Source organism: Petromyzon marinus, chromosome 24, assembly GCF_048934315.1.
Source record: "Petromyzon marinus isolate PM22_M1 ecotype Great Lakes invasive population chromosome 24, UKy_Petmar_22M1.pri1.0, whole genome shotgun sequence".
NCBI classification, from domain to species: domain Eukaryota; kingdom Metazoa; phylum Chordata; class Hyperoartia; order Petromyzontiformes; family Petromyzontidae; genus Petromyzon; species Petromyzon marinus.
In genome coordinates this window covers 11421249-11447358 of record NC_133690.1, presented here as the reverse complement: position 1 = coordinate 11447358, position 26110 = coordinate 11421249, and the positions used below count along the sequence as shown (strand labels likewise).

General features: G+C 45.9%; 1 protein-coding gene across 1 annotated transcript in view; it reads left to right on the top strand.

Moving 5' to 3' along the window:
- Positions 1-1861: 1861 nt before the first annotated feature.
- LOC116945542 (leucine-rich repeat-containing G-protein coupled receptor 5-like) overlaps positions 1862-26110 on the top strand; it is a 93267-nt gene continuing 69018 nt past the window's right edge. The window contains exon 1 of the mRNA XM_032959920.2: positions 1862-3355. Coding sequence (XP_032815811.1) covers positions 3117-3355 — 239 coding nt within the window. The 5' untranslated portion in view covers positions 1862-3116. The remainder of the gene's footprint in view (positions 3356-26110) is intronic.

The window sequence follows — 26110 nt, the reverse complement described above, 5'->3', positions numbered from 1 at the left end:
ATGTGCGTAACAGTCTATACAATTGTTTGCGTAAACAAAATCATTTCCGGGCCTTTGTGAAGCAGCTGCTCTGGATGAACGCCTTGCAATGCTGTGCCAATCGTAGGAGTGTGTTTGACCATACTTCACCACGCCGGTCTCAGTGCGGGCTGGTGAATCGAGGAAAGGGAGTGGAGAGCATGCCCAATACCGCTACATGATGTTACGGCCCAATCCAATGATGGTCGTGGGAGCATAGATGTAGAGTACAATCGAGTTTGCTCCACTGCCCTCTTTTGCCCACCTCGTAGCCCCGGGTAGCCCAGAACAGCTGTTACGGGGCATGCTGGTCGACCAGCCACACATTATCTAGTATCCAGGCTCAGCCCTGCTTAGCGTGCGGGGAGTTACGAGGTCAAGGCGCATTCTGGGTGATGTGGTCATCGTCAGGGATTAATTTGCTCACGAGATATTTTCTGGAAGGCTGGTTTGGAGTCGGGATTATCGGGTAACAGGGTACGCCAGTCCATAATAATCCGATATTGTTGTATCCAGAACAAAACAACTATCACGTGGACCTAATAAGTCGAGATGAATGTGTAATTACAGCATGTTGAACTTCTTTCGCACCGTACGTAGCCAACCATGCTAATCGGAGGTGCGGATGTGGTGTGCCAAAATAGTTCCCCGAAACTCGGCACCGGTCAAAATGCAAAGTAATCGACACGGGATGGGAATTCGTGAATCAACGCTTCACCGCTCCAATTTGGTCTTAACAGTAGGTTGCCTTAAACGACTACTATATCTCACAAGATGCATGCGGCCAAGATTACACGTCGATTCATTTACTCAAATAGGGCGGTGAGATGATGGCCTTGCGGTAGCGGGTTCGCCACTTGTTGTTGAGGTTCGCCGCTTGTTGTTGAGGTTCGCCGCTTGTTGTTGAGGTTCGCCGCTTGTTGTTGAGGTTCGCGGCTCTAATTCCAGCGGCGGCCCTGATTAATACTGCGGGTAAATTAACCGTAGCAATAAAATATCCCACCCATGGCGTGATTTTCCACCGTGTGCCGACGTGATGGCCTAACCTTCTCAAATTTAAAGTCTTTATTTCATGAATCTACTTTTAAAAAAAGCATCACTAAATTCATAATCCGACAATACACCTTCATCACACACACACATGTCCTTCCACGGTGGGGGAGGTGAGGGGCGGGCGCGCTGGGGGAGGTGAGGGGCGGGTGACAGGGAGGAGGGGGGATGGAGGTGAGGGGCGGGTGACCTGGTGGGGGAGGTGAGGGGCGAGTGGGTTGGGGGTGGGGGAGGTGAGGGGCGGGTGAGCTGGTGGGGGTGAGGGGCGGTGAGAGATCGGTGGGTTGGAGGTGGGGGGGGGCGAGTGGGTTGGGGGACATGAGGGGCGGGTGAGCTAAGAGGGCGGGAGGGGGGGCTGAGCTGGGTGGGTGGGGGCTGAGCTGGGTGGGTGGGGGGGGCTGAGCTGGGTGGGTGGGGGGCTGAGCTGGGTGGGTGGGGGGGCTGAGCTGGGTGGGTGGGGGGGGGCTGAGCTGGGTGGGTGGGGGGCTGAGCTGGGTGGGTGGGGGGGGGCTGAGCTGGGTGGGTGGGGGGGCTGAGCTGGATGGGTGGGGGCTGAGCTGGGTGAGTGGGGGGGGCTGAGCTGGGTGGGTGGGGGGGGGCTGAGCTGGGTGGGCGGGGGGGCTGAGCTGGGTGGGTGGGGGGGGGCTGAGCTGGGTGGGTGGGGGGGCTGAGCTGGGTGGCGGGGGGGCTGAGCTGGGTGGGTGGGGGGGGGGCTGAGCTGGGTGGGTGGGCGGGGGCTGGCGCGCGCCTATGGGGGCGCGGTGACGTCACGCGGGGTAGTCGCGCGCTCAGCGCGCCGCGTTCGCCTCAGCGGCCGCCCCACGGAGCTCGCAGCTCGCACGGCCGCCTCCTCCGCCTCCTCCTCCTCCTCCCGCTGAGAGAACCCAACACCCCCCCCCCAGCCAGCCAGCCTCCTCCCTCGAGTCTTCTTCACGCGCGCGCAGCCTTTAACGACAACTACAACAACTTACCGCTACAGCAGCCGCGAGGGAAGGAGGGGATATAACTGCGTGCGCCGCTGTGGTGGTGGTAGTAGCTGTGGTGGTAGTAGTGGTGGTGGTAGTGGTGGTGGTAGTGGCTGTGGTGGTAGTGGTAGTAGTAGTGGTGGTGGTAGTGGTGGTGGTAGTGGTGGTAGGTTGTTGCGTGGGTGGCTGCCTCGAGGTGTGGGTGTGTTGCGAGTGCGGCAGGGAGTAAAGTGCACGCGGGCTCAGGCAGCAGACGGTGAAGGCGGAGAGAGGGCGCCTACCGTCGTTGGGCACTGTCCCCGTGGTTGTTAGCAGTCGTGGTTTGGTTAGTTAGTTGTTGTTTGGTGGTGGTAGTGGTGGTGGTAGTATCGCTGTGCTGTGTTAGTGTTAGCGCTGTAGATGTGTTGTTGGCAGCCCGTGGCACTTCGGCCGCGTTAGCTCCGGGTGCGCCCCGGCACGGTAGTGAAGCGCCACGGCCGAGCTGGACGATTATTGACGCCGACTTGCGGGTAGTAGTGGCGGTGGATCTGATACGAGAGACAGAGAGAGAGACAGAGAGACAGACGGAGAGACACAGAGACAGACATAGACAGAGAGGTAGGCGCTGAAATACTCAGCACGGCCGCGGTAGCAGCCACAGGTAGCAACACGACGCACGAGCTACTGTACACGCTACTGTATGGAACTCTGCGTTAGGTATTAAAAAAGTAACGCAGAAACACTTTCGCAGCAGTAACATTAACTATCACACGCAGCGGTAGTTAGCGATTAGTACACACACGCACACGCACACAACGGCGGTATCTTTTTTTTTTAAAGCCGGAGAATGTTTTGTCGGTGAGTTACAACTCTCCACTGTACAAGTAACACGCAGCGATAACTTAACACGCCACGCGCGCCGTAATAACACACAACACTGCTGAGCAAGTGCCGGGGGCTGGTGCAGGTAGGGTCGGATATCGAGCATTCGGCTGGCATCGGAGTATTGTAGAGCAGCGAGCGTGGTACATAGGGCAGAGTGTCGGGTCGAGTTGGTTGAGCGGTCGGTCGGTGCCGTAGGTGTTTTGGAGGTTACTGGGCGGCATGGGTCCCCTGCTGTTACCTTTGCTGCTGCTGCTGCTGAGCCCCCGCTGCTCTCTGCTGCTCTTCGCCATGGAGGCCGCCGCCGCTGCCGCCGCTGCCGCCCCCCCCGCTGCGGCTGCCCCCTGCCCCGGGCCGTGCCGCTGCGACAGCGCCGAGCCGGCAGGGCAGGTCCGCCTCGACTGCTCCGGGCTGGGACTCACGGCCTTGCCCTCGTCAGTGGCGCAGGATGCGGTCTACCTGTGAGTAGACCAACCTCTTTTGAGCACAACTCACCACCACCACACGTTACGGTGTGAGTGATGTTACCCTCACCACCACCACACGTTGCGGTGTGGGCGATGTTACCACCACCACACGTTGCGGTGTGAGTGATGTTACCACCACCATCGCACGTTGTGGGGTGAGTGGTGTTACCCTCACCACCACCACCACCACACATTGCGGTGTGAGTGATGTTACCCTCACCACCACCACCACCACACGTTGCGGTGTGAGTGGTGGTACCCTCACCACCACCATCACACGTGGCGGGGTGAGTGGTGGTACCCTCACCACCACCACACGTTGCGTGGTGAGTGGTGGTACCCTCACCACCACCACCACACGTTGCGTGGTGGTAACCTCTACCCTATCTCCTCCTGACCGCACATCATGGGTTCCATGCATTGACCCATGATGATGGGCACTATCCTCTATTACCTCCCTAACCCTTACCCACAACGACATGGGCTACCTACCTGCGAGTGGTGTTGATGATGATGATTGGGGGGGCAAGGGCAGTAATCCTCGCAATGGAATCGGTTGTTGCTGGTCATCTTGCTAAGTTCATGTCTGGTGCTGCTGGTGCTAACGCCGTAGAAGTCCTGACGTTCAGTTGTGATTCTCAATTACGTCGGGGCTTCTTGCGTGAACTGCGATATTAAGCGATACACGATGCTGACTATTAGTACACTTGGTAGAGACTACCTGGTGGATTTCCTGTGAGTGTCATCCATCGTGCGTGCGTGTGTCCTATACTGTGTGCTGTGTGTCCTATACTGTGTGCTGTGTGTCCTATACTGTGTGCTGTGTGTCCTATACTGTGTGCTGTGTGTCCTATACTGTGTGCTGTGTGTCCTATACTGTGTGCTGTGTGTCCTATACTGTGTGCTGTGTGTCCTATACTGTGTGCTGTGTGTCCTATACTGTGTGCTGTGTGTCCTATACTGTGTGCTGTGTGTCCTATACTGTGTGCTGTGTGTCCTATACTGTGTGCTGTGTGTCCTATACTGTATACTGTGTGTCCTATACTGTATACTGTGTGCTGTGTGTCCTATACTGTGTGCCCTATACTGTGTGCTGTGTGTCCTATATTGTGTGCTGTGTGTCCTATACTGTGTGCTGTGTGTCCTATACTGTGTGCTGTGTGTCCTATACTGTGTGCTGTGTGTCCTATACTGTGTGCTGTGTGTCCTATACTGTGTGCTGTGTGTCCTATACTGTGTGCTGTGTGTCCTATACTGTGTGCTGTGTGTCCTATACTGTGTGCTGTGTGTCCTATACTGTGTGCTGTGTGTCCTATACTGTGTGCCCTATACTGTGTGCTGTGTGTCCTATACTGTGTGCTGTGTGTCGTATACTGTGTGCCCTATACTGTGTGCTGTGTGTCCTATACTGTGTGCCGTGCCGGCCTTCATAGGTGCTCGCGAACAGCTCTCGCTCCTAGAGTCTGTTCAGGCTTTACGGGGGGGGGTCTTTATTGTGTGTGGTAATGTACCGTGTGTATGGTATTGTATAGTGGGTGTGTGTCGTTGTACATGGCATGGGGCAGTGTGTGTTATACATGGTTTTGTAATGTGTACTGTGTATGGTATTGTATAGTTTGTGTGCAGTTGTGTGTGTTGTTAATCTGGTTGTAATGTGGATGTTAAACATAGTTTTGTATTGTTCGGTCAACTTTGTGTGTGTATAGGATGTATACTCTATAGTATTGTATAGTGTGTACATCATTGTGTATATGATGTTATACTGTGTTCACGACTCTTCCTGTTGTACGTGGTATTCTGCGGTGCTTGATATAACTTTGTATTACAGATATTATTGTGTATTCACTGCCTGTTGTATTTGATACTGTATTGTAGTAATACTAACTACATCACGTACTTTCATATTCAACCGTAACACGTGGGAATACACGCAAATATGCCTCCAGTGCATATACATGTCTTCGCATGTTATGGCTGTGTTTATATTATGTAAATATACCACGATCATGGTACACATGTCATTGCAATAAGGTTTTACATATGTGGGTTTTGTTTTATTGTGTAAGCGATTATGCCCCCTTACATATTTCGTACACATGAGTTTCACATCTCATTGTGTTGTACACACACCACAGACTGTAATTATGTATACTCACACGAGTGCGTTGTTTTGCGCTTGTTAATTCAGTAATTTGCTCATGCGTGCGTGTGTGTCGGCGCCCCAGCCTACAATGGGGGTGTTGATTTAATGTTTTTTTTTCGTTAACAAGGTTTGTGTACGTAGTGGGGAAATTTTAATGCTTTTAAAATACGTCTGGTTGTATGCCTTATACAGTACGTATCACCGTCGCCAATACTTGCCTGGCAGATTATTGAATTCGGCTCGACAATAAATGTCAATCATGTGGTCGTAGCATTGTTATTAGTCATTACACACATCACCTCCGCCTTTGTTATCCTTACAATGTCCATATTGTGTACACATGCACAGGTGCGTCCTCGTGACATTGTCTAACGAGCTGCCAGTATTGTTCCGCCCATTTATATTTTAATGATGACAAGCCATGCAGTAAATTAATAATTAAAGTGGAACATACACGTGCTTAAATTGGAAAACACTCTTTTCACACCCAGCTTTGTGCATGCAGCTAACCAAATAATAGACAGCTGTGTTTTTTTGTTGTATTTTCCAGCATGAATTGTGGGGTAGTAATTGATGCACATTTGCCACTGAATAGGGGGAGGCTGTACAACATTAACCCAGTAGCTGCTTGTAGTCATGCAGCGAACATGCAAGCTGCCCCCGGAGGGTTTTCAGATCTGAGCTCAAGCTCCGCATGCACGCACGGTATAATTTAAAGCAGAATATTTTTTTTCATTTTGTACTCTTGCTGTGTCGAATTAAAATGTTTATTGGCGCAGCGTTTTGCAAGACCTCGAGCGAATGACCTCCTCAAAAGTCAAAATCACCCCCATTAAAGTCTGTACTTTACGTCTTGTTTTACAGCGATGCAGAAAAATGCCAACACAAGTTAATCGGTGGCCTAGAGAATGGGAAGGCTGACAATGCAAAGTGTTTTGAGGGCATTTTGTAAGGGGTAAGAAGACGAACAGCGATACATGTTTCTCTTGCCACATTTTATCTGATTTGTTTCTTACATTGGTCTTCATACTATTCCTTTTGTAAACCTTCTGGAATGAGTTTGCTGATATAACTCAGGGGACGAATGAAAATATCACATTGAAAGTAGAAAACGAACAAATGTAGGGGTGATCAATAGATTTGCATTATTCTGGTACTTAGAGAAAAATATGATTGTTGCAGTATGTGTGTGTTTTTTCCTAGCGTGTGCATGGTTTTACCTTGTGTATGCATGCACTGTATTGTGTACAAATCGAGATCCGTTTGCCAAGCTGTTGTGTTCGCACCCAGTTGTGCATGCATGCTGTGAGAATTCAAAAAGAACATTGGCCAGCTCTTTAAATGCTAATGCAGTTGAGTTGAAATGCGTCCGTGTTGTTGCTGTGCAGTGGGAATTGCTTTGGCTTGCTGTCAAAGCCAGCCTTTCAAAAAAGTAAAAATATAAAGATTTAATAAAATTCATAACAAGAACAAATTCTGGCCTTCAACAGAATTAATTCCTATCGTTGCCTTCTGTGCCTTGTTAACCCGAGATAGAACAACGTGCACATTTATAGATCGCACTTTCAGTCAATACTTGCTGAGGGGTTGGAGTAAAAAAAGCATGTCTAATGGATTCACATCACTCTGCAATAACGGCGTAACATATCAATGCACTGCCTGTACTATGTGTCATATTAAGAACCAGCACTTGTCAGAGTGTGACAAGTTGACCCGCATTGGGCCGTATTCAATTCTCGCAGGTCCTGCCATCAATATGCGTGCGAGTGATGCCACGGACGGCTCATCACAGTGAATCGGCCATTAGCATTGATTTTTTTATTGCTACCGCGAACATTATTCGTCTATTTTAAATACTGGTCGACGTTGCCAAGTGCAGAATTGCACGTTTCTCTTGCAACAAAGGCTATGTATGAGCTTTTTTTGTGAGACAGCGACATCTGGAACTTATGTTTAAAGAATAATATGCTTTTCATTGTTTTGTTCCTGGCAAAAAGGGTCCCATAGATATTATGTTAAAAGATAGCATGTAGGTTGCCCATGAATCGGCATATAATTGCATTGCTTTATTTCAAAGTTAAATGAGGTACGTGTCCTGTTTTAATTCAATCGCATTTAGTTGTTTTTTTGTTTCACATCAACATTGTAACTTTTACACATTTTACACCCATATACGTGATCAGTTTGTGAGTGGAATGGTGGCGCAGTGGTTAGTTCTCTGCTCTATAAACCTAGAAACCTGAGTTTGATTCCCAGCCACAGAATACGTCAGGTGGTGATTGTCTGGTCCCCTTCACCAAGCCGCGTGAACCAGTGGTGAAGTATGATCAAACATTCCCATGACTTTATGCTGTGTGTGGAGGCCTTTATTTAGCAGTGGGTTGACAAATGGCTGTAAATTGCAATTGTTATTCTTGCCCAGAATATGTTTTGTGGGTATATGTACACGTGCTGGTCTGTTGTGCACATGTTGCTCAAATTACACTATAAATCGGCCCAGTGAAATTGCTCACCCCATTGAGAGCATGGATAACCAGCCCAGATTTCCTGCTGTCTGTTGCACACATTTGCAGACGGTCCACGGTGTCTGGTGAACCCTGTCTGGTGAGAGTCCTGGGGGTGTTCATACATCCTGCCTTTACCTTTGTAAAGTGTGGGGCATTGCTATCCATAGGTACAAATCGAGCACCGTTTCACAAGTCTGTTTAGGAACCTTTACTTATTCTTGCGTACAACTGCTCGGCACAGGCGTCCGTATTGTGCGCGTTTATGCACAAGAAAAGTATCGTGTTTGGAAAATCTGCCTCATTTAGCAGGCAGGGTGGATAAATGTCAGTTGTTGAGATACTTTACAGGAGTGTGTTCCTGACGTGAGCACACAATAGCTTCCTCTTATTGCCAACAGTGGCATGAAGTCTTCATTGTCTGAAGGCAGCAAATTGCCGTGACGTCTCCTGTAAAGAACAGCATATTTTTTTCGGAGTCTGCTGTCTGTTTTGGCTTAAAAATGGGTTTCAACAGAAATGACTGTATTTAACTCTTATTGAGGTGACTGTTTGACCTAGCTTTTGCACAGAACTCATAACCAGTCTTTTTATTATTTTCTGAAACAGTGTTCAGACTCACACGTGGAAAATAATGAGTCGCCTGTGATTTACCAGATGGTCCTTGTCTGGTTTGGCATTGTAATTGAATGATTGATCGTTTTTCCTAAAGTTCACTATCTGTATTCGACACTCTTTAAAGTCCAGAGTGGCTTTTTGTTCTGTCCTGTTCATCAACTGAGCTTCAGAAACGCATTTGAACTGTTCACAAATTGTAATTATTGTCCGCTTCTTGTGTGCCTGGACTTACCCCCCCCCCCCCCATTTCTTGTTGTGTTTCGTTCCAGAATTGTTTTTGTTTTCAGTCTAATATTTTTATTTTCCTGCACTTAAACATTGTCCGGTGTAGCTGTTGCCAGTGTTATTTCCATTTATAGTCATGGACAAGCGTAAGTGAGCTAAGAGAATGGGCCTCAATGCTCTATTGTTCTATGTATCTCTTACCACCGTTTTAGTCTGTACACCACGCAGAGAAATCCACATTTGGGAAACATTTTCCGTGCGGGTGGGAATTGATGTATTCGTGTGTGGTCAGTAGGGGTTATTGTGGTCCTGTGCTCATGCAACCACTATTCACTTGCCTCCACAGGCCATACCTGTCCAGAAACATTTTTGTAAGCGTGACTCTGCCACTTGCGCTGAATAGAGATTAACACCTGCAGTGTACAGCAGGTGAAATGTGTGGGGTGTTTCCGCTCCTGTGAATGTTCTATTTGTACAGCCAGAGCAGAACTAAGCTCTGTGTGTACTTGTATGTGCGTGCATATATATCTATTGTATACAATTGGGGAGCTGTGACGTAGTGTTTTGTGCACTGCACGAACCCTGCGACTTGAGTTCAGTTCCCAGCCATGGCTAACATCAGTGGCAAATATCTGATCTGGTTCTATTTGGGCGTCCCCTAGGTCGACTGAGCCTAAACTGAGTAACTGGTGTGGTGTGTAAGCTTCAGCTCTAGGGAGACAAAGGAGTCCAAGCATGGTGTTGACCACACCACCCACGCATGTGCCATGCCAACCTTCATAGGAACAGCGGTGGCTTCGTGGTTTGTTCACAGTGCTATGAACTTGGCAACTGGAGTTCAGTTACCAGCCATGGCTATGTGTGTATGTACGTTGAACTTCTTTTGCACGGTATGTAGCCAACAATGGTAATCGGAGGTGCGGGAAACGTTTAACATCAGCAGAAAGTGGTAAGTTGACTTAACCTTAGATGAGCGCCTGATGCTGCATTTTAACATCACCAACTTCGAGGCGTAGTTTTTGGCTACACCACCTTCACGTGTGTTGTGCTGGACTTAATAGCTGCTCGCAAATAGCACTTGGGCTATATGGGAGATCTATGTCTTGTGCACGAAAATATTTCTGGTTGTACGTTGTCACTGTACTGCATTGTGTAATGTCATTTAACTCCATAACCTTTGTGTTGCCGTCTCATTAGTAGTAATTGCAGAAATATAATTCATGTTTATAATTTGAAATTGTTTTTACTGCTCACACCTTTGCAGCGCTTCAATGAACGCTGCTAAGATTCGCAGCGTCTTTTAATCAAACAGGAGAATTTAGCAAAATTTAGCGAAATTCTCCTGTTTGATATGTAAACTCCTTTGTCAAGGCGCTTTACCTCTCCCATCTAGCTTAAAAGACGCTGCGAATCTTAGCAGCGTTCATTGAAGCGCTGTCGTCCCGACAGTTCTGTTCCTTCACCTGAAGAAGGCTACTCGTGTTGTGGCCGAAACGTCGTGAGAATTTTATTGTCTTATTTTGTTTTATTGTTTTATTCTCATTCTACGTGACTTTACCGAAAGAACCAAGAAGATGAATCCTTGCAGTCACGGAAGCTTTAAATCGAAATATTAAAATGTAAAACTATATTTTAAGGTGTACATGATTATTGTTCCATATGGCATGTCTCAAAGTTGTGTTTTGCAAAAGCTCTTGTGGTCATGAATTTAGTACAGGGATTGTTGGAAGAAATTCAGAACACAGGCAAAATAAAATGCCCTGAAGGGTTTCCAGATTTTTTTTTGCCAGGTATGTTAAATATACTGTGGTTTAATAAGTTGATCCAGTTAAATCCACATTCAAAATGTATTGTTTCCTTGCCCCCTCCCCCAACTGCAAGCACCCAATAAATGTTAAGTCAGTGCATATATGAAATGCCATTGATGGCTTAGACAACATTAATTGCACTTTTGAGTCAAAAATGCCCTTAACTTGGCACTCACAGTTCCTCTTTAAGATACCGTTTCTCAACTATCTCCGAATGTTGTTTAGTCTAAATGTTTAACCAGAATATTTTCTTCTTAACAAACATATTTGAAGGCAAATAAGTAAGATGACCATAGGGTAAAATTCGGCGATTTTAAGGTAGAATTCGGCATGCGAATGAAGAGATGCCCAGCCTTAAATTATTTTAAAAACATTGTTGGGGCTGCCCAACGAAATGCACAAATCTTGCCTTTGGTGTGGCATTTGAAACATCCTTTACTCCACAGCCAGAGTGGGACCCTGCCACCTTTTTAATGTGGTTAGCATTATATAACGGCAGATTGATATCCATCAGCGGGGTGGGTGTTCCCTTCCTGTGCACCATGATGACTGCTCTTCGAAATCCACGCAAATTGGAAACGTGCCAGAGATACAGAAACGCACGCTGCTGTACGTATGTATCCCAACTGCATTACAGATCGGTAACAGTAAATTGTTCTAAATTTATCGGCTTGGCGGTAAGGGGATTTTTTTTTGTTCTCCTAGTTTTAAATACCCTTTATGTGCCAGCCTCATTTTTAAAAACAGAATCTTTTCGCTACCGTTGCCAGGGTTGCCGTGCATTCTGCTCCGTGGTTTTTTTCTCTTCACTTTTTTTCCTTTCCTATCCCGGAGGGGCTTTGAAAGCAAATTAAGACTGTTTTCACGGGCTTAGCCGCCTTCGTCTGTGCTTCCCAGCGCCAAAAAAAGTCCCCGCTGCTCCATTAGTATGCAGTGGATGGGTACCGTGACCCCTTGGGATGTCTGAACACCCTGCCCCGACTCAAAGGCCTTGTGTCTCTGGTGCTGGCGGTGGGGTGTGGTGGCTGGGCCAGGGTGAGCGAGCGAGTGAGGTTGAGTGAGTGTCAGCTAGGTAAGGGTTTTTTTATTTTTTTGGCAAGGGGTTGCTTTGGGTCAGCGGGTGTGGGTGGGTGGGTTAGTGTGTGCGCGTGCGTGTAAGCCTGTGCGTGGGTGTGCACGCGTGTGGGTGGAAGGCAGCCCAGAGGGGGGCGAGGCTCCTGGCTCAGCATGTGCGCACCGCTCTTAACGAGGCAAGCAGCGGGGATAATTAGAGAGCGCCGGAGCCCCCAGGCATCCCCGGTCGCTGACTGACAGCTCGCTTGGCCCAGTGCGGTCCACTCGCAGCGGGCAGCCCTAATGGGGTCTTTTGTCGGGAGAGGAAAATCCTTTCAGTCTGCCAGCGGGCCTGGCGGGCTTCCCCCTGATGAAAATGTTAATGTCTGAGTGTCGCTTTTAATTGCTGCTTAACCCCCTTTTACTGTAAAGTTGCTGCGAGAGATGCTGCAGTGGCGGAGGCCTTTTAACAAATTCTCCTTTCGGGCCAAGCCAGGATTTTGTCCCGCCGTGCTAAGACTTAGCTGCGGCCGCAGTGGCGGTGGAGAATGGCCCCAGATACTCCACTGCAGACGCCGGCTAACCGCCAATGCCGAGGGAGGTTGTACCAAAGTGCAGCGTGCGCCCGTCCATAAATGTGAGCCGCCACTGGGGCCCGTCGGGTTAAACATCAGCCCGATGGCCGGGTCGAGCACCGTGTGCGGCCTTGCTGGCATCACGAGAGGGCCCTGTTAATCATTTGACCACTTCTTCCAGCTGCTTGTGGATTTGCACCCCTCTGTGTGTTTTTGCTTTGGCTTACCCGTCCATTGGCTCTGCGTGCTTATGCATTCTGCTGATAACCAAAGGCCACACAACTGGATTTTTTTTCTCAGAGCTCGATTTTTACGTTTTAAACCACCCTTGCATCTTTTTTCTCTCATTGACTGCAAGTGTTTTGTTCTGTTGTAAAATACATTTATCGATTGTGCTTGTCAATTTGCTTCTCCATTTATCATTGTGGTCAACGAATGTGAAAATTTAGCACGTAGGCTTTCGCGACCAATATCAACCATAATGCAGAGTTTATTGTTGCTGTCATTGACTTTCAACAAAACTTAACTTGATTATTACCACTGTCCCCTGTTAACCCACGATTGGACATCGTGCACATTTATATATTTCTGGTTAACTCTGGTTATCTTGAAAAATATGGAAAATATAGAGAAATAACAGATATTATGACAATTCACATTTACGACGTATGAGGATTGATCCATCTTGCCACGATGAATCTATTTAAGGCGCATAAACTTGATTTACGAACACGTGCAGATTTCCTTATTCACAAGTGTTATTTGTGGACGTTTATCTATTAAGCCCCTTTAAATATGGCTGATAAATGGAAAAGGACTGGCAAGTGGTGTTTTTGCTGTTTTTACTGTCTTTGGGAAAATAGGGTCCAATTTTACGACGATCCGATTTACGAAGGGGTTATACAGCTCTTTGTCAGAAGAAACCTGGCTGCAAATGATAGCTCATCGAAGTGGCGTATTACATGGAAATTTCTAGCAGCCAAATACGCTAAACGGAGAAAGTGGAGAAAAATCCATGCGACCATGGGGAGAACATGCAAATTCCAAATATAGAGAAGTCAGGCTCTGGATCGAATGCACGACCTCCTGCAAACCAGGCGAGGTATAACACTATTATCATGAGCGAGAACCTCAGTTGGCGATCCTTTGTTTTCTTTTGCTTTTTCCCTTCTCCCCCCCTCCCCTTGCCTTTATTTTGTCCGTCCCCCGCTTATAATCGCTTAAACCCACTTTAATATGGACAGTGCGACAGAAAGGAAATCGATGCCCTAAGCGCATTTCACACAGTGCAGCTCGGCACACATCCAAACGTCCCAGCAGCCTTAATGTGTCAGCAACATGCTCTCTCCGCCTTTTAAAATATGACAAAATTGGCTGATACTCATTTAGATGTAAATACTCGCCACGTAAGCCCCATGAAAAAGTATACGATACAATTACTAGGCCTGCAATGAATCGCCTTCACCTTTGCGCTTTGATGAACTCGTACGATTCGCAGTTGTCAATTGATTCAGGGATCGATTCATTGACTTAACTTTGTTGTAAATGTATCACATTTAGGTGGCTGATTGGGTGACATAATTACATTTAGTATAAGAATTCGCAATAATTGGTTCTTACACTTTACATGCACAATTTGATGCATGCATCATGAGCAATAAGACTACATAAACATACGTCGTTACATGCCAAATTATATTTACAGCATACCACTACTGTATTGTGGATGCTATTGGCCTCACTGGAGGCCCATCTGCCTTTGGGCGAAGAAGAGATAGGTGTTTGAGACAGGAGTAATGTCTCTTAGTGTACACTGGAGAGCTGGATATTAAGTAACTAGAGTAAGAAGGTTCTTGCCTTTTTAAATACAAATGTATATTGAGGATTCTTGGGAAATTCATGGTGGACGAGGTAAGTACCTCGATGGTTTGGAATAGAGCGTGGAAAGATGTGGCTGTAGATGTAATTGGGAAGAGGAGGTTGCGATGGGTGGGACACGTGCCCTGGGTTCAAGGGGGCGAGTCTTCCAAGACTGGCAATGGAGCGGTATCCAGAGTTCAGCGACTTAAAGAGGAGACCTAAAGCGAGATGGTTGGATACTCTGAAGAGAGCAGACTTTGGAGGTTGAGTATCTGACTACAGAACCTTGTAAAAGGTAAAGAAGTGATGCTGAGGTGTGGTGGCACCAATGGAATGAGTAGTGATGCCCTTGACTTGTGCTCAAATGCCACAGAGCATCATGTGGCCTTATAATAAATTATTCCTATACTAGCATTAGATTTCTATTACTCCTTGCAACTAAGCACAGCGTTTAGAGTTTCACTGTTTTATATGTCAGGTGCACAGCCATGGAACATCCAGAGTTAAGCCAACTAATGTTTTAGGACGCAGTTAATAAAACATATAACCTACCTGCTACCAGAACCTAAAAATCAATACATTATTTTTAAAAGCGAGAACGTGGCAGAAATTCAAGCACATAAAGCCGTATTCATTACACTTTCAAAGCGATTTTGACATTAATCTTTTCCGTTTCGCCTCTTTAATATTTAACAGTAGTGCGGCTTTCGTGTAACAATTATGTTGTGTATATACGCACATGGTCTGTTACAGGCAGTATTGAGAATGTGGGTAGAACACTGCGCGATGAAGCTGGTGACCTGAGTTTGATATTTGGCCACAACAAACAATGTGGCAAGTGATACCTGAACCCGACCAGGGCACCTGCCGCACTGTGATAAAGTTTGCCCCACATGACCACCATGGCATGTGGGAGGCCTTCGTCCAACACTGGATTGACAGAGGTGTACGTTTTCACTGGACACAATGTGTTTTACGCAGCCTCTATCCACAAGCAACTGTTTCTTATGCTGTTGATACCCAGAACAACAAAAAAAATATATATATACATACCCCTCAAAATGCTTTCATACAGACACCTCCTTAAGTGTAAAAAATATAAAATAAACGAATGTTATGTTTATGGCAACTTGACTTGTGTTCTCTGTCGAGTTTCCTTATAGGTCATCGCCATTACGATCCAGTTTTTTTTTACCCCCTACCCTACAAAAAGGATCTGAAAAATAAACAGTGTCAATTTGGCACTCCTCCCCCTCCGCCTTCCGACAGAAACTGGCGAGGCCGGCGGGGGGGGGGGAGTCGCAGCGCCGAGGGGGTTTTGTTTTGATTCGGCGGAGCGCTCGCCGGAACGGGCGAACGTTACTGTGAGCCGCGCGTGCCGCGCCAACATAGGGGCCGGACGCACGCTCGCTCACGGTGGCCTCGCGTCGGCATCCCGTTCCAGCGTGTTTCATCTTCGCAGACGACTTTTCAACAAACCGTCATTAAGCCCAACATCGTGACGTTTTGGCTTGGCACTGTTGCATGCGAGTTTTTTTTTTTGCGTTTTCGAAGGGGGGAGTTAGTTTGCGTTGAGAAAAATGCGTTTGTTTCTGGTACTCTTCGTATTCGTTCAGATATAGGTTTAGAAACATGGCTATGAAAATACATTCATGTGGCTTGTGATTGGGCACATAGTGATTCACCACCACCCTCCAACCGTCAATTAATGAACAGTCTCGATTAAGAATTGCAATTAAATTCAAGAATCAAATTTTTTTGAATCGTGTTACTATTTACTTTATATTTTTTTTATAATTTTTTAAAATCTTATTTAAACGGTTGATTGTAATCTCATTTGCAAAGGCTATGTTTGCCTGAAAGCAAACTCTTTGTTTTATATAATTCACATCATGAATTATATTTAAATTATTCTTGCCTGTAGGATTCATTGCATGCCAAACGAATACATTATACGGTCGTACTCATTACGCACAAAGTGCTTGCCACATATTAACCACAATTCCTTACTGGTCTCGTCAAGAAACATAAACAATCACGTGAACCCCAGTCATCCTCGCAGCAGCTTTTGGTGAGCCATCGAACAAAGATGGTCACTGCATCGCACGCGTTCAGATGCACTTCTGCGGCCATCTGGAACGCTCTTCCTTCCGATATTATAAAGCTGCTGGAGCTATGCACTTTTTAATATAGATTGAAAACGATTTATTTAGAATTGCTTTTTGTGTTTAGTTTGTCCTTCCCCCGCATCTCCAATTAGCACGGTTGGCTATCTTTGGTGCGAAAAAAGTTTAACATACATACTTGTTTTCATAGATAGATTATGGAGCTAGCGTCACATATCATTACATTGTTATTGCTGTTGTATCTGGGGCAGACGGACCCATCTCGCAGAGAGGTCGTGAGTTGAATCCCAGTTGGGGGTTGACTCAGCCCATCATCCCCATGGGTTTGAGGGCTGCAATTAGTCCAATGAAGACCTGGAAATTGGCCCAACCAATGGCTGACACAGCTCACAAGGGGTGTGGCCACACCTGTGATTGACACCTCTAAGTGGACAATTGATATACGTGTAGGAGGGCCTGCGGCCCCAAGGTTGAGGTCCTGTAAATAAGCTTTGTAAACGACAAATGGAATCGAAATTAGCTTTTGGTAATCATTAAAGATATAAAGTTATTTATCAATCTACTGCTGGACGAAGGCCTTTTTGGTAATGAGGGTTGTTTTACCATACTTTTTCCCTCTACATTTAGAATGAACATGCGTTTAGAGTATTTGGCTGCTATACATTTCCACATGATGAGCCATTGCATTGAGCTATAATTTGTGGCCAGGTTGCTTCTGAAAAAGAGCCATATAGTAACAGTGGGCCTTTCCCGGTAAAATAAAAAATGTTTTTGCGTTCAGTCGGTGTGGATTTATGAAGGAGTAGGACAAGTCCATGATCGGTGTGGATTTCAGTCGTCACTGATGTTAGCCATGGTCAAGAAACGTAATTCAAGTCGCTGGGTACGTAATGCGATGCACTCACCCCTGTGCTACCGCTCCTTCCCACCCATTTACTAGAACATAATGAAATTCAGTGTTTGACCTTGTCATACCATAGGCACGTAACGTTGCATCTGTTTAAAGTCGATTACAACACTCATGATATACATGCATGTGGTAATTGATTATTTACGGTTAGTGGCACAGTGGTTGGCGTACTGCGCTGTGAACCCTGCAGAGATCTGACTTCAGTTTCCGGCCATGGCAAACATAATTGGTGAGTTATACCTGAACCAGTACTGATGGCCCATTTTCCCAAATCGCATTGACCAGTGTGGTGAAGTATGGTCAAAACCATCACCCATGACCGACTTTTCATGGGTACACCCTCATCCGGCAGTGGTGAAATTTGGGCTAAGAATGCACTCATCTCTCGCCTACTTCAGCATTGTTTCTTGATGTGGTTGTTCCACCTGATGGAGATTGCTTGTGTTGCGATCGAAACGTCGTTGTTTATTTTATTTTATTTCTACCTACGTGACTTTACCGAAAGAACCAAAGATTATGGATTCCTGCAGTCCACGAAAGCTTCAAATCAAGATTCACTCCTATATTGTCAACATCAGTAACAGTGCATTGATCCATTGGATTTGTTTGTACAAGTTGAAGGTGAAGTGTTTTAATTTTTCTATAGATAATATTGAAATAAATTATTGATCTTGAGCGCTTCTTAACTCCATCAAAACCCGATGTAATACATGCCCTGCACAGCGGTAGTGGCGCCCCACTTAAACAATGATGCGCTGGGGTTCAATTTAAGTGTCGTGTAGTTCTGTTTCTCCCTTGCAGGATTACTTGAGAGGATTTTTACGTCATGCTTGTTGTTTTGAGCAACTAATGTTTCTCTTGAAAAGGGATAACACCAAGCTTGTACAAGCTTCACGCCTGCTGCTTATTTTCACTGGCGTATTATTTCCATACAGCATTGCGTCTGTATTTTTTTTTCGTATGCCTAAAATTCATAACAGTCCCATCAACTGCCTCGAAGGGTGCTGCTGAAAAAAATAAACCACCTCTTATCGAGTCTGTGTGTGTTTTTAAAATGTGACAATCTGCTCACAAAATCCATAACCTTGATCATTAATACATTTTCAGGTGTTTCCAGAATTCCTGCACTCAGACGCACACGCACACTGACATACACATCTCGCTGCAGGGAAACAATTCATCCCCGTTCAAAAATATAGTCCCCAGGATTCTTTCCGGGGGTTTCAAGTGGCACTTCTCTCCTTTCAATTTGGCTTAATTAATTTTCCAAGTCACCCGATCTTGCCCACTTGCATGAGACGACACGGGAAAGTCAGCTGCAAGCGACCGCCTGGGCCCGTGTGCGTGCGAGGCCCCTCTCCGCGATGGATATAACTCCCGACCGCACGAAAAACCACCCCCCGACAGGAATTGAAGAGACGATGTGGCTTGTGCACATCCTGTGCAGTAATTGCCCTGTTACAAGTTATTTTTGGCAATAGGATTAGCCACAGCGGAGCCGGCCTTCCTGCCTCCCGTCTGTTTTATTTGGGTGCCGCGGCGAAATGGCGGGAGGGAGGGCCTGTTTCCTTCATTGGGGTCCTGGATCGTTCCGCAAACTGCCGCTGGCAGCATTGTGATATGCTAGTGCCTCCTCTTCTAGCCTGATTAATGCAATTTTTTTGTGGGTCTCATGGCACCCCACATAGCCCGCAAGGTGGGGAGGTATTTTTTTTTTATCTCTGCGCAAAATGCACGGGAAGCATGGGCAGCAAGTATTTTGTTTCGATTTTGATCAGTGATGCCGCGATGGTGAGATGTTAACTACCTTGCCTGGTATGCAGGAGGTCTTGGTTTCGATTCCCACCCTGACGCCTGTATATTTGGAGCTTGAATGTTCTTCCCTTGGTCGCATGGATTTTTGTCCGGGCCCTCCGTTTTTCCTCCACATTTAAAATCACATGCGTTTGGAGTATTTGGCTACTGTTATGAATTTCTACGTGATAAGCCACTTCTTTGAGCTCTCCATTTGTGGCCAGGTAATTTTTGAAAAAGAGCTGTATAGCTCAGTGGGCCTGAGCTGGTAAAATAGAAATAGTATCAGCTTATATTGAAGAACGCAGATGATTTGATGTTAATTATGACGGTCATGTAAACACATCTAGTGACTGCATTCTTCAGTATCCTGACATGTTTTATGCATCAATGCCACCGTCCACGGGAGGATTTTAATTAATCATATTTAGCATATTGCCACCGGGCCTTGTATATAGTGCATTGCTACCGCTGAAGTAGATAAATTATACCACTATCCAAATGCAATTAATGCAGTGTGCCAATTAATGTTTTATTATATATTAAATTATTTAGTCTTCTGTCGGCGAAGCACAGTACTGATCTCACCACAAACACCGAACAACTCTCATGAATCTCAGCTTTATAAGTACTGCATCACGTTTTGTTTGTGCTGGACATGTAAGGCTCATGAGTATGCTGTCGTTACAGAATGTAAGTTTGTATCCCTTGCTCTCTTGCCAGTGTTCGTTATTGTCATGTTCTGACCTTTGTCTCAAAAATTCTACTCTCGTATAGCCATGTCAGATTTTAAAATTTAACTCCCATTTGTTTTCATGCATTTATCAGTGGATCTCCATGCATAATATAAACCCTCTCATATATTATTCAACAATAGTCTCAGTTTATGAGCTCAAAATCTGTCAAACTGTTGATTACATGTGTAGTGTTTAATTTATTTAAATCCACGCATTTACATGCATGCGGCTGTGTGATATGGGTCAGAAATGTCATACAGTACATTGTGTCCTGTAGTCGGAGAGTATGCATAATCAGCAGGGGTGTAGCAAGAAGATGAATAATCATAATCCAGGGTTGTGATTTAATGCAAGCATCTACTTTTTTCTTTAGATTATGGTCAATGGTAGTGCCTGTAGTGGTTGCAGGGATCATGTGAACCCTTCACATAGAACATTAATGTGATTCTTGAATTGCTGCATCTCATCCATAATTATTGCTCTGTATTGGTCACATGAGGGTTGGGTGGCAAAGTGGTCCACGCAATTTACAATGAACCCGGCAACGTGAGTTAAATTCCTAGCCGTAGTTAACAACGATCGGTGATATTCTAAACTTGACGGCTCCCCTCGCTTTGCCATCCCACATCGACCAGGGTGGTGAAGTATGGTTAAACATCCACCCCCTCCATGACCGACATGGTCTGGAGGGTCCTTCATCCAGTGTGGATTGACAAATTTCTTTAAATTAACATTTTCTTTTTATCATTACAGTATTGTCAAATTAATGGTGTTCAGTTTTTTTTAATGTTCAGTCTATTTGCGACACTCCATTCATAAATACAGTACATACAAAACCGGGCATGTCCCACCTCATATTTTAGATTCCCCATCTATGTGAAATTTAACCCTGCTATTCCAAAAATGGAACGCTCATGCGTAACCTTTCATTGACCACCTCCACTTATATCAACCACACCTTGGGCTTTAGAAAATTTCCAAACTTATGTCGCCACCTTCCACTGCACGAGACACAACCACAGTGGCTGCCTCTTGCAGCCGAACATTTGATCTAAACAGTTATGTTATTGAGTTGGTGCTTTTCCGCATAAAAGAAGGCTGTCTTATGGGGAAATGTAACTCGACAACGCCAGACGCGATGGGAGTACCGATCCTATGGTCAGAGCCGTGGCTTTTGCCGAACTCGCCGAACATCCCAGCAGCAGCGTTGGTTAAAAGTGAGCTCCCCCTGCACCACGCGTGCGATGCGGAGGGGCATGACGCAACTCGCTCTAGCCTCCCTCGTGCACCCAGCCACCCGGCATTCCTGGGTGGCGCTTTCTCCTCGGGGCAGGCCGAACGTGCTGGGACTTGCACACCTCTCTGCCCCACCACCTCCGCCACCTCCGCCACTCCCACCCGCCCAGCACGTAGACGCACGCACAAACAAAAGACAAAGATCCCCCGTGTAGCCTTAACAGACTGTTGGGGCAAGTGTTGTTAGGTCGGCACGGAAGACGAGGGGTGAGTGGCCAGCACCATGCCTGGCAGCCTTTGCCTCCCTAGTGGCAATGTTTACACAATGTACCAGGTACTCATTTGAGGTTGAGTCGACCTAGGGGAGACCTAGTATTGGTTCAGGCAATCGTCACTAGTTTTGGCCGTGAGCGGGAATCGAACTCGAGTGCCCGGGTTCAAAGCGCAGCACGCCAACCGCTACACTCTGCACACAACAACCGCCATTCGCCACTATGTGACGGTGATGTCACCACGGCGCTTTTGCCAGGCTATGTGCACTTTAAGTCCTAGCAAAATGCGCGCGCGCACACATACACACACGCGCGCGTGTTGCTCTTGCTTACGCTGAAACGTGCTGCCCCGAAGGCTCATTTGTTGTGGTTCACCAGCGTCGCTCAAGCGTATTCAGCCAGCTCTCTTCAGGTTGTTGAGAAATGAAGGGGTGAATGCGATTGTCTTCTTCTTGCCTGTGCGTTTTGGGCGGGTGTCTTTTTGTTAGTAGGGAGAGGTGATTGCAGTGGTTGGAGAAGTGATGCGATGCCAGATACTTGGATTTGGTTCCCAGCCAAGCATATTAGTGGAAAATAGTATTCGAACCTGTTCTGTGCCTCCACGATATCAACTTGCCCATAAATGGGGACCCTGGTGTGGCGTGTTAAAACCGCAGCACTGGGTTAGGCTAAGCCGGCAGGATTGGTGCGTCTACACCATGCGTTTTTTGCTGTGTTGCTTCCCTTAATAGGTGCTGCCTAAGCAACACTTTCCTCTGCGATCTGTAAAGGTAAATGTATGAACCTAATATGCTTGACATGTCATAATCAGAATATTTAATTATGCTGGAGGAATCCTATGAGCTATGAAGCTCTTTTTCACTGCCATCCAGGAGGGGCAGGTCAGAACGTTACAACAAACAAACAATACAAAAAAACATGATAAGGGTGAAACGTATAGGAAAGGTAAACAAATCACTTAAAATATACAAATAAAACGAAATAATGTTTTTAATGTTAGCAAGTAAAGACCACTTAGGTATTAACTTAGATTTCAGAAGCAACCTGGCTACGAATGATAGCTCTATAAAGTAGCTTCTGTGGAAATGTATAGCAGCAAAATAATCTATATCATCTCAATTTGCACACAGTGGACAGTGGTGACGCAGTCTAACTTTACCATCTCACCTACCAGGGTTCAATACATGGCCAAAATACCAAGTAGTGCGTGTTATCTGAACTTAACCTGGTCCTTTTTAGGATTTGACTCATCCTAAAATGCATGGCTGGTGTGGTCGGTGTGTCACTTGCTGGTCATAATTGGTAGTTCATAACATCACTAATCCCAACAGTTCATAAGGATAATTAGGGTGTCTCTATGTTTATGTTGGCATAAAAAAACGAATTCGATAAACAAAAAGTATGATTCATTATGTGTAACTTTTGAACACCTCGGTGAATTCGTGCATTTAGGAGATGGAGTATTGAAAATTAGCTGGTGTGTGTAGGTGCTTGGTGGATTGTTGTGTAGCGGGTTTTAAAGAGATGGTGGTAGCTTGGGGGGAGGCCTTCATCCAGCAGTGGATTGACCATGGCTGGCGTTGTATAACCCTTCACGGTTTGGTTAGATCACCGTGAACACTGTCTAGTTATGACAATTGCATCTGTCCAGATCAGTCCCATCATGATTGCCATCACTGCTCCATCTGCATCTCCCCCCCAACCACCTCTGTCCACATCTTGCTCCCAAATAAACCTTTGTCACTCCACGTTGCGAAGAAACGGGGACAACTTTCGGCTTGTCACAGCATTCGGAAAGCAACCAATAATCGTCGGCACGTCTGTCTTAAACGTGAACCTCCTCCCAATATGTTTTGTTCTATTCTTGTTCACAGTTTTTTTCCTTGTCAGCAGCAACACAAGTCCAGACGCCATCACCTACCCCTAAGGGCCTTATTAGCATGCTAATACTGGGGCTAAATCCCCTAATTAGGAGCCCGCAAGATTCTTTGCTTTCACCAAATCCCTTCCTTTTCGGAGCAGCGCTGCTGCCGCTTTTAAGAGTGGCCCGTGTTCTGCCGAGGCCAAGGACAACAGCTGAACCTCGCCAAGCAGCGTCTCGTTGCGTTCGTCCGCCAGTGAGATTTTGAACGATGTTGCACGGCACTGAATTGCCGTGCGCTTGCGAGTTGTTTCGCGGTCGTGACGTCCGTGGATTTTGTCGTCATTTTGAGAATTATATTCAGCACATGCTCTGTTAGGGGTGTAATGATTCCCTGCCTATCCTAAATTACCTTCGAGAATCAAATCTATTTGTAACTCTGTGGTGAATGTAGCAGCCTCTATAGTGGCTGGAGGGGTCCATATTAACCCATTGAATACACAAGGTGCAAAGCGTTGTTTTTGACGCCACAGCACATTCACATGTAACGTTCATTGTAAGACATAAAAAAAACTTTGCCAGTAGTTAAACACGAAGATTTTTTTTTATGCCAATAAAGATGATTGCACGCGATTTAACGCGGCGCATAAAATAAGTAACGGCAATTTCATCGCACAGTTGGCCGCAATCGAGACGTTGCTTTTCTGCATGCAGTGCTGGCTTTTTAAGCACTCTTGTCTGCTAACGCATGCATATGGTATTTGAAAGCGAAGAAAGCAAGATTTAAACGTGAGTGTGAATAATGCATGAGGGCCTCTTTGTTTAAGAGACAGCCAGTCGTACACTGTAAATTACTGCGGAGTTTTGCCTGAGCCCCTCGGCCCACAAAGCTAGCATGCGCCTGCAGTCTTAAAAGCAGCTGGCATATGCCGAGAAATATTAAGCAGATTGAGCAGCGTTGACTAGCAGCACTCGGCATATTGTGTCAAGAGTACATGAAGACTACATTGTAATTGTATGGGTAGTGAAAACTGTAAAAAGAGTATTATTGGGTCTTTGGGTAAAAATATATATTTTTATTATTTTATTGTTTCCCTTCTACGTGACTTTTAATTTTTATTATTTTATTGTTTCCCTTCTACGTGACTTTACCGAAAGAACCAATAATATGAATCCCTGCATTCACGAAAGCTTTAAATAAAAAAAATGTTAACAGAGTACTTGTTAGCCCAGCCGGTAATTATTTCTTGCTTATTCTTGCAAAAACAGAGTTGTATCTGCGAGTCAATCTTACGGTGCGCATTTTCACGCCCTCGCTAAGCAGCAGCAAGGTGTTGGCATCTCCCGTGTCTTGCTTGCTGGGAAAAAAAGTCTGCGTTCTGAGTGGGCGAGTCGGTCCACACACACGTGTCTGATGTGTGCTGTACGGTGCTCGCAACAGACTCTGGATTTAAGCGTGACCCTCGGAAACTAATGCAGATGTCCGTAGATGCAACATTTACCTTTGTCTTCCCCCTCCCCTGCGGTGGCGAGATGCGGTAGGTCGTGGGTTCGACCCTGACCTCTGTATATATGGAGTTTGCGTTCTATCCTCCCCATGGTCACGTGGATTTTTCTCCGGGTCCTCCCGTTTTCCCCTCGACATTTGGAAACATGCCTTTGGAGTGTTTGGCTGCTATAAATGTCCGCGTGATAAGCCCCTTCGTTTAGCTGTAATTTGTGGCCAGGTCGTTCAGGTATATCTCGCTGGGCCTCGTGACCTTCAGGAGTCCTGCTTGGAGTATATAACCACTTAGTGTATTTTTGTTTTGTGTGAGAGGTAACTCGAGTGCCTGGAGAACTCCTTTATTACGAGAGAATGCTCAAACTCTACTCAGATGGGTTAACAACCCTGCTTGTTGTGCTTCGTCGTACGGGCACCTTTTCATCGGTTATAGTTCTTTACTTTATAAAAGTAATTCCATGTTTGGTCTGGCCCAATGCACTTCATATGGCTTGTGGCCAAGTTGCTTCTGATAAAGCCATATAGCTCAGTGGACCTTACCTGGTAAAATAAACATTACACTCTTTGGTTCTTTCGGTAAAGTCACGTAGGTATAAAATAAATCACGACGTTTCGGGCGCAACACAAGTGTCCGTCATCAGGTGGGAAAGCGTGGCCTGCTGCTGAGGCAGACTGTTGCGTCTGAAACGTCGTGATCTTTTTATTTAATTTTATACCTACCACGTGACTTTACCGAAAGAACCAAAGAGTATGGATTCCTGCAGTCACGAAAGCTTCAAGTTAAAAACAAACATTATTTAAATTTCGATTTAAAGCTTTCGTGACTGCAATGATTCATCTTCTTTGGTTCTTTCGGTAAAGTCACGTAGAATGAGAATAAAATAATAAATTGATAAAATAAAATAACAATAATATTCTCACGACGTTTCGGCCACAACACAAGCGGCCTTCATCAGGTGAAGGGAGCGAGACTGTCTGGTAGGACAGCGCTGGAGTGAACGTGGCTCTCTCACTCCAGCGCTGTCCTACCAGACAGTCTCGCTCCCTTCACCTGATGAAGGCCGCTTGTGTTGTGGCCGAAACGTCGTGAGAATATTATTGTTATTTTATTTTATCAATTTATTATTTTATTCTCATTCTACGTGACTTTACCGAAAGAACCAAAGAAGATGAAACATTATTTAGTTTGGCTTGTGTTGGATTTTTCGAAAGTTGCCCTTGTTTGCAGTGTCCACTGTACAAGTGATGGATGATGACATTTCACCAATGCCACGCCAATTTAGCTTTTGGAGTCTGCATGCAAACTAAGGTGTAGTCCATAAGAACAGCTCTAAAGTTACGTCTCAAGCTTTTTTTTGCCTATAATTCAATAAGGATGGATCTTACACCAGTAGACATGACATCACGGTTTCACATGTACTCTCTTGAGTAAGTTCGAGTTATAATTGCCCGAGCAATGTCATTGGCTAAGTGAATGCCGTAGACCTGTCGGAAAGATACACTATGTTTTGGCTGGTGAAACT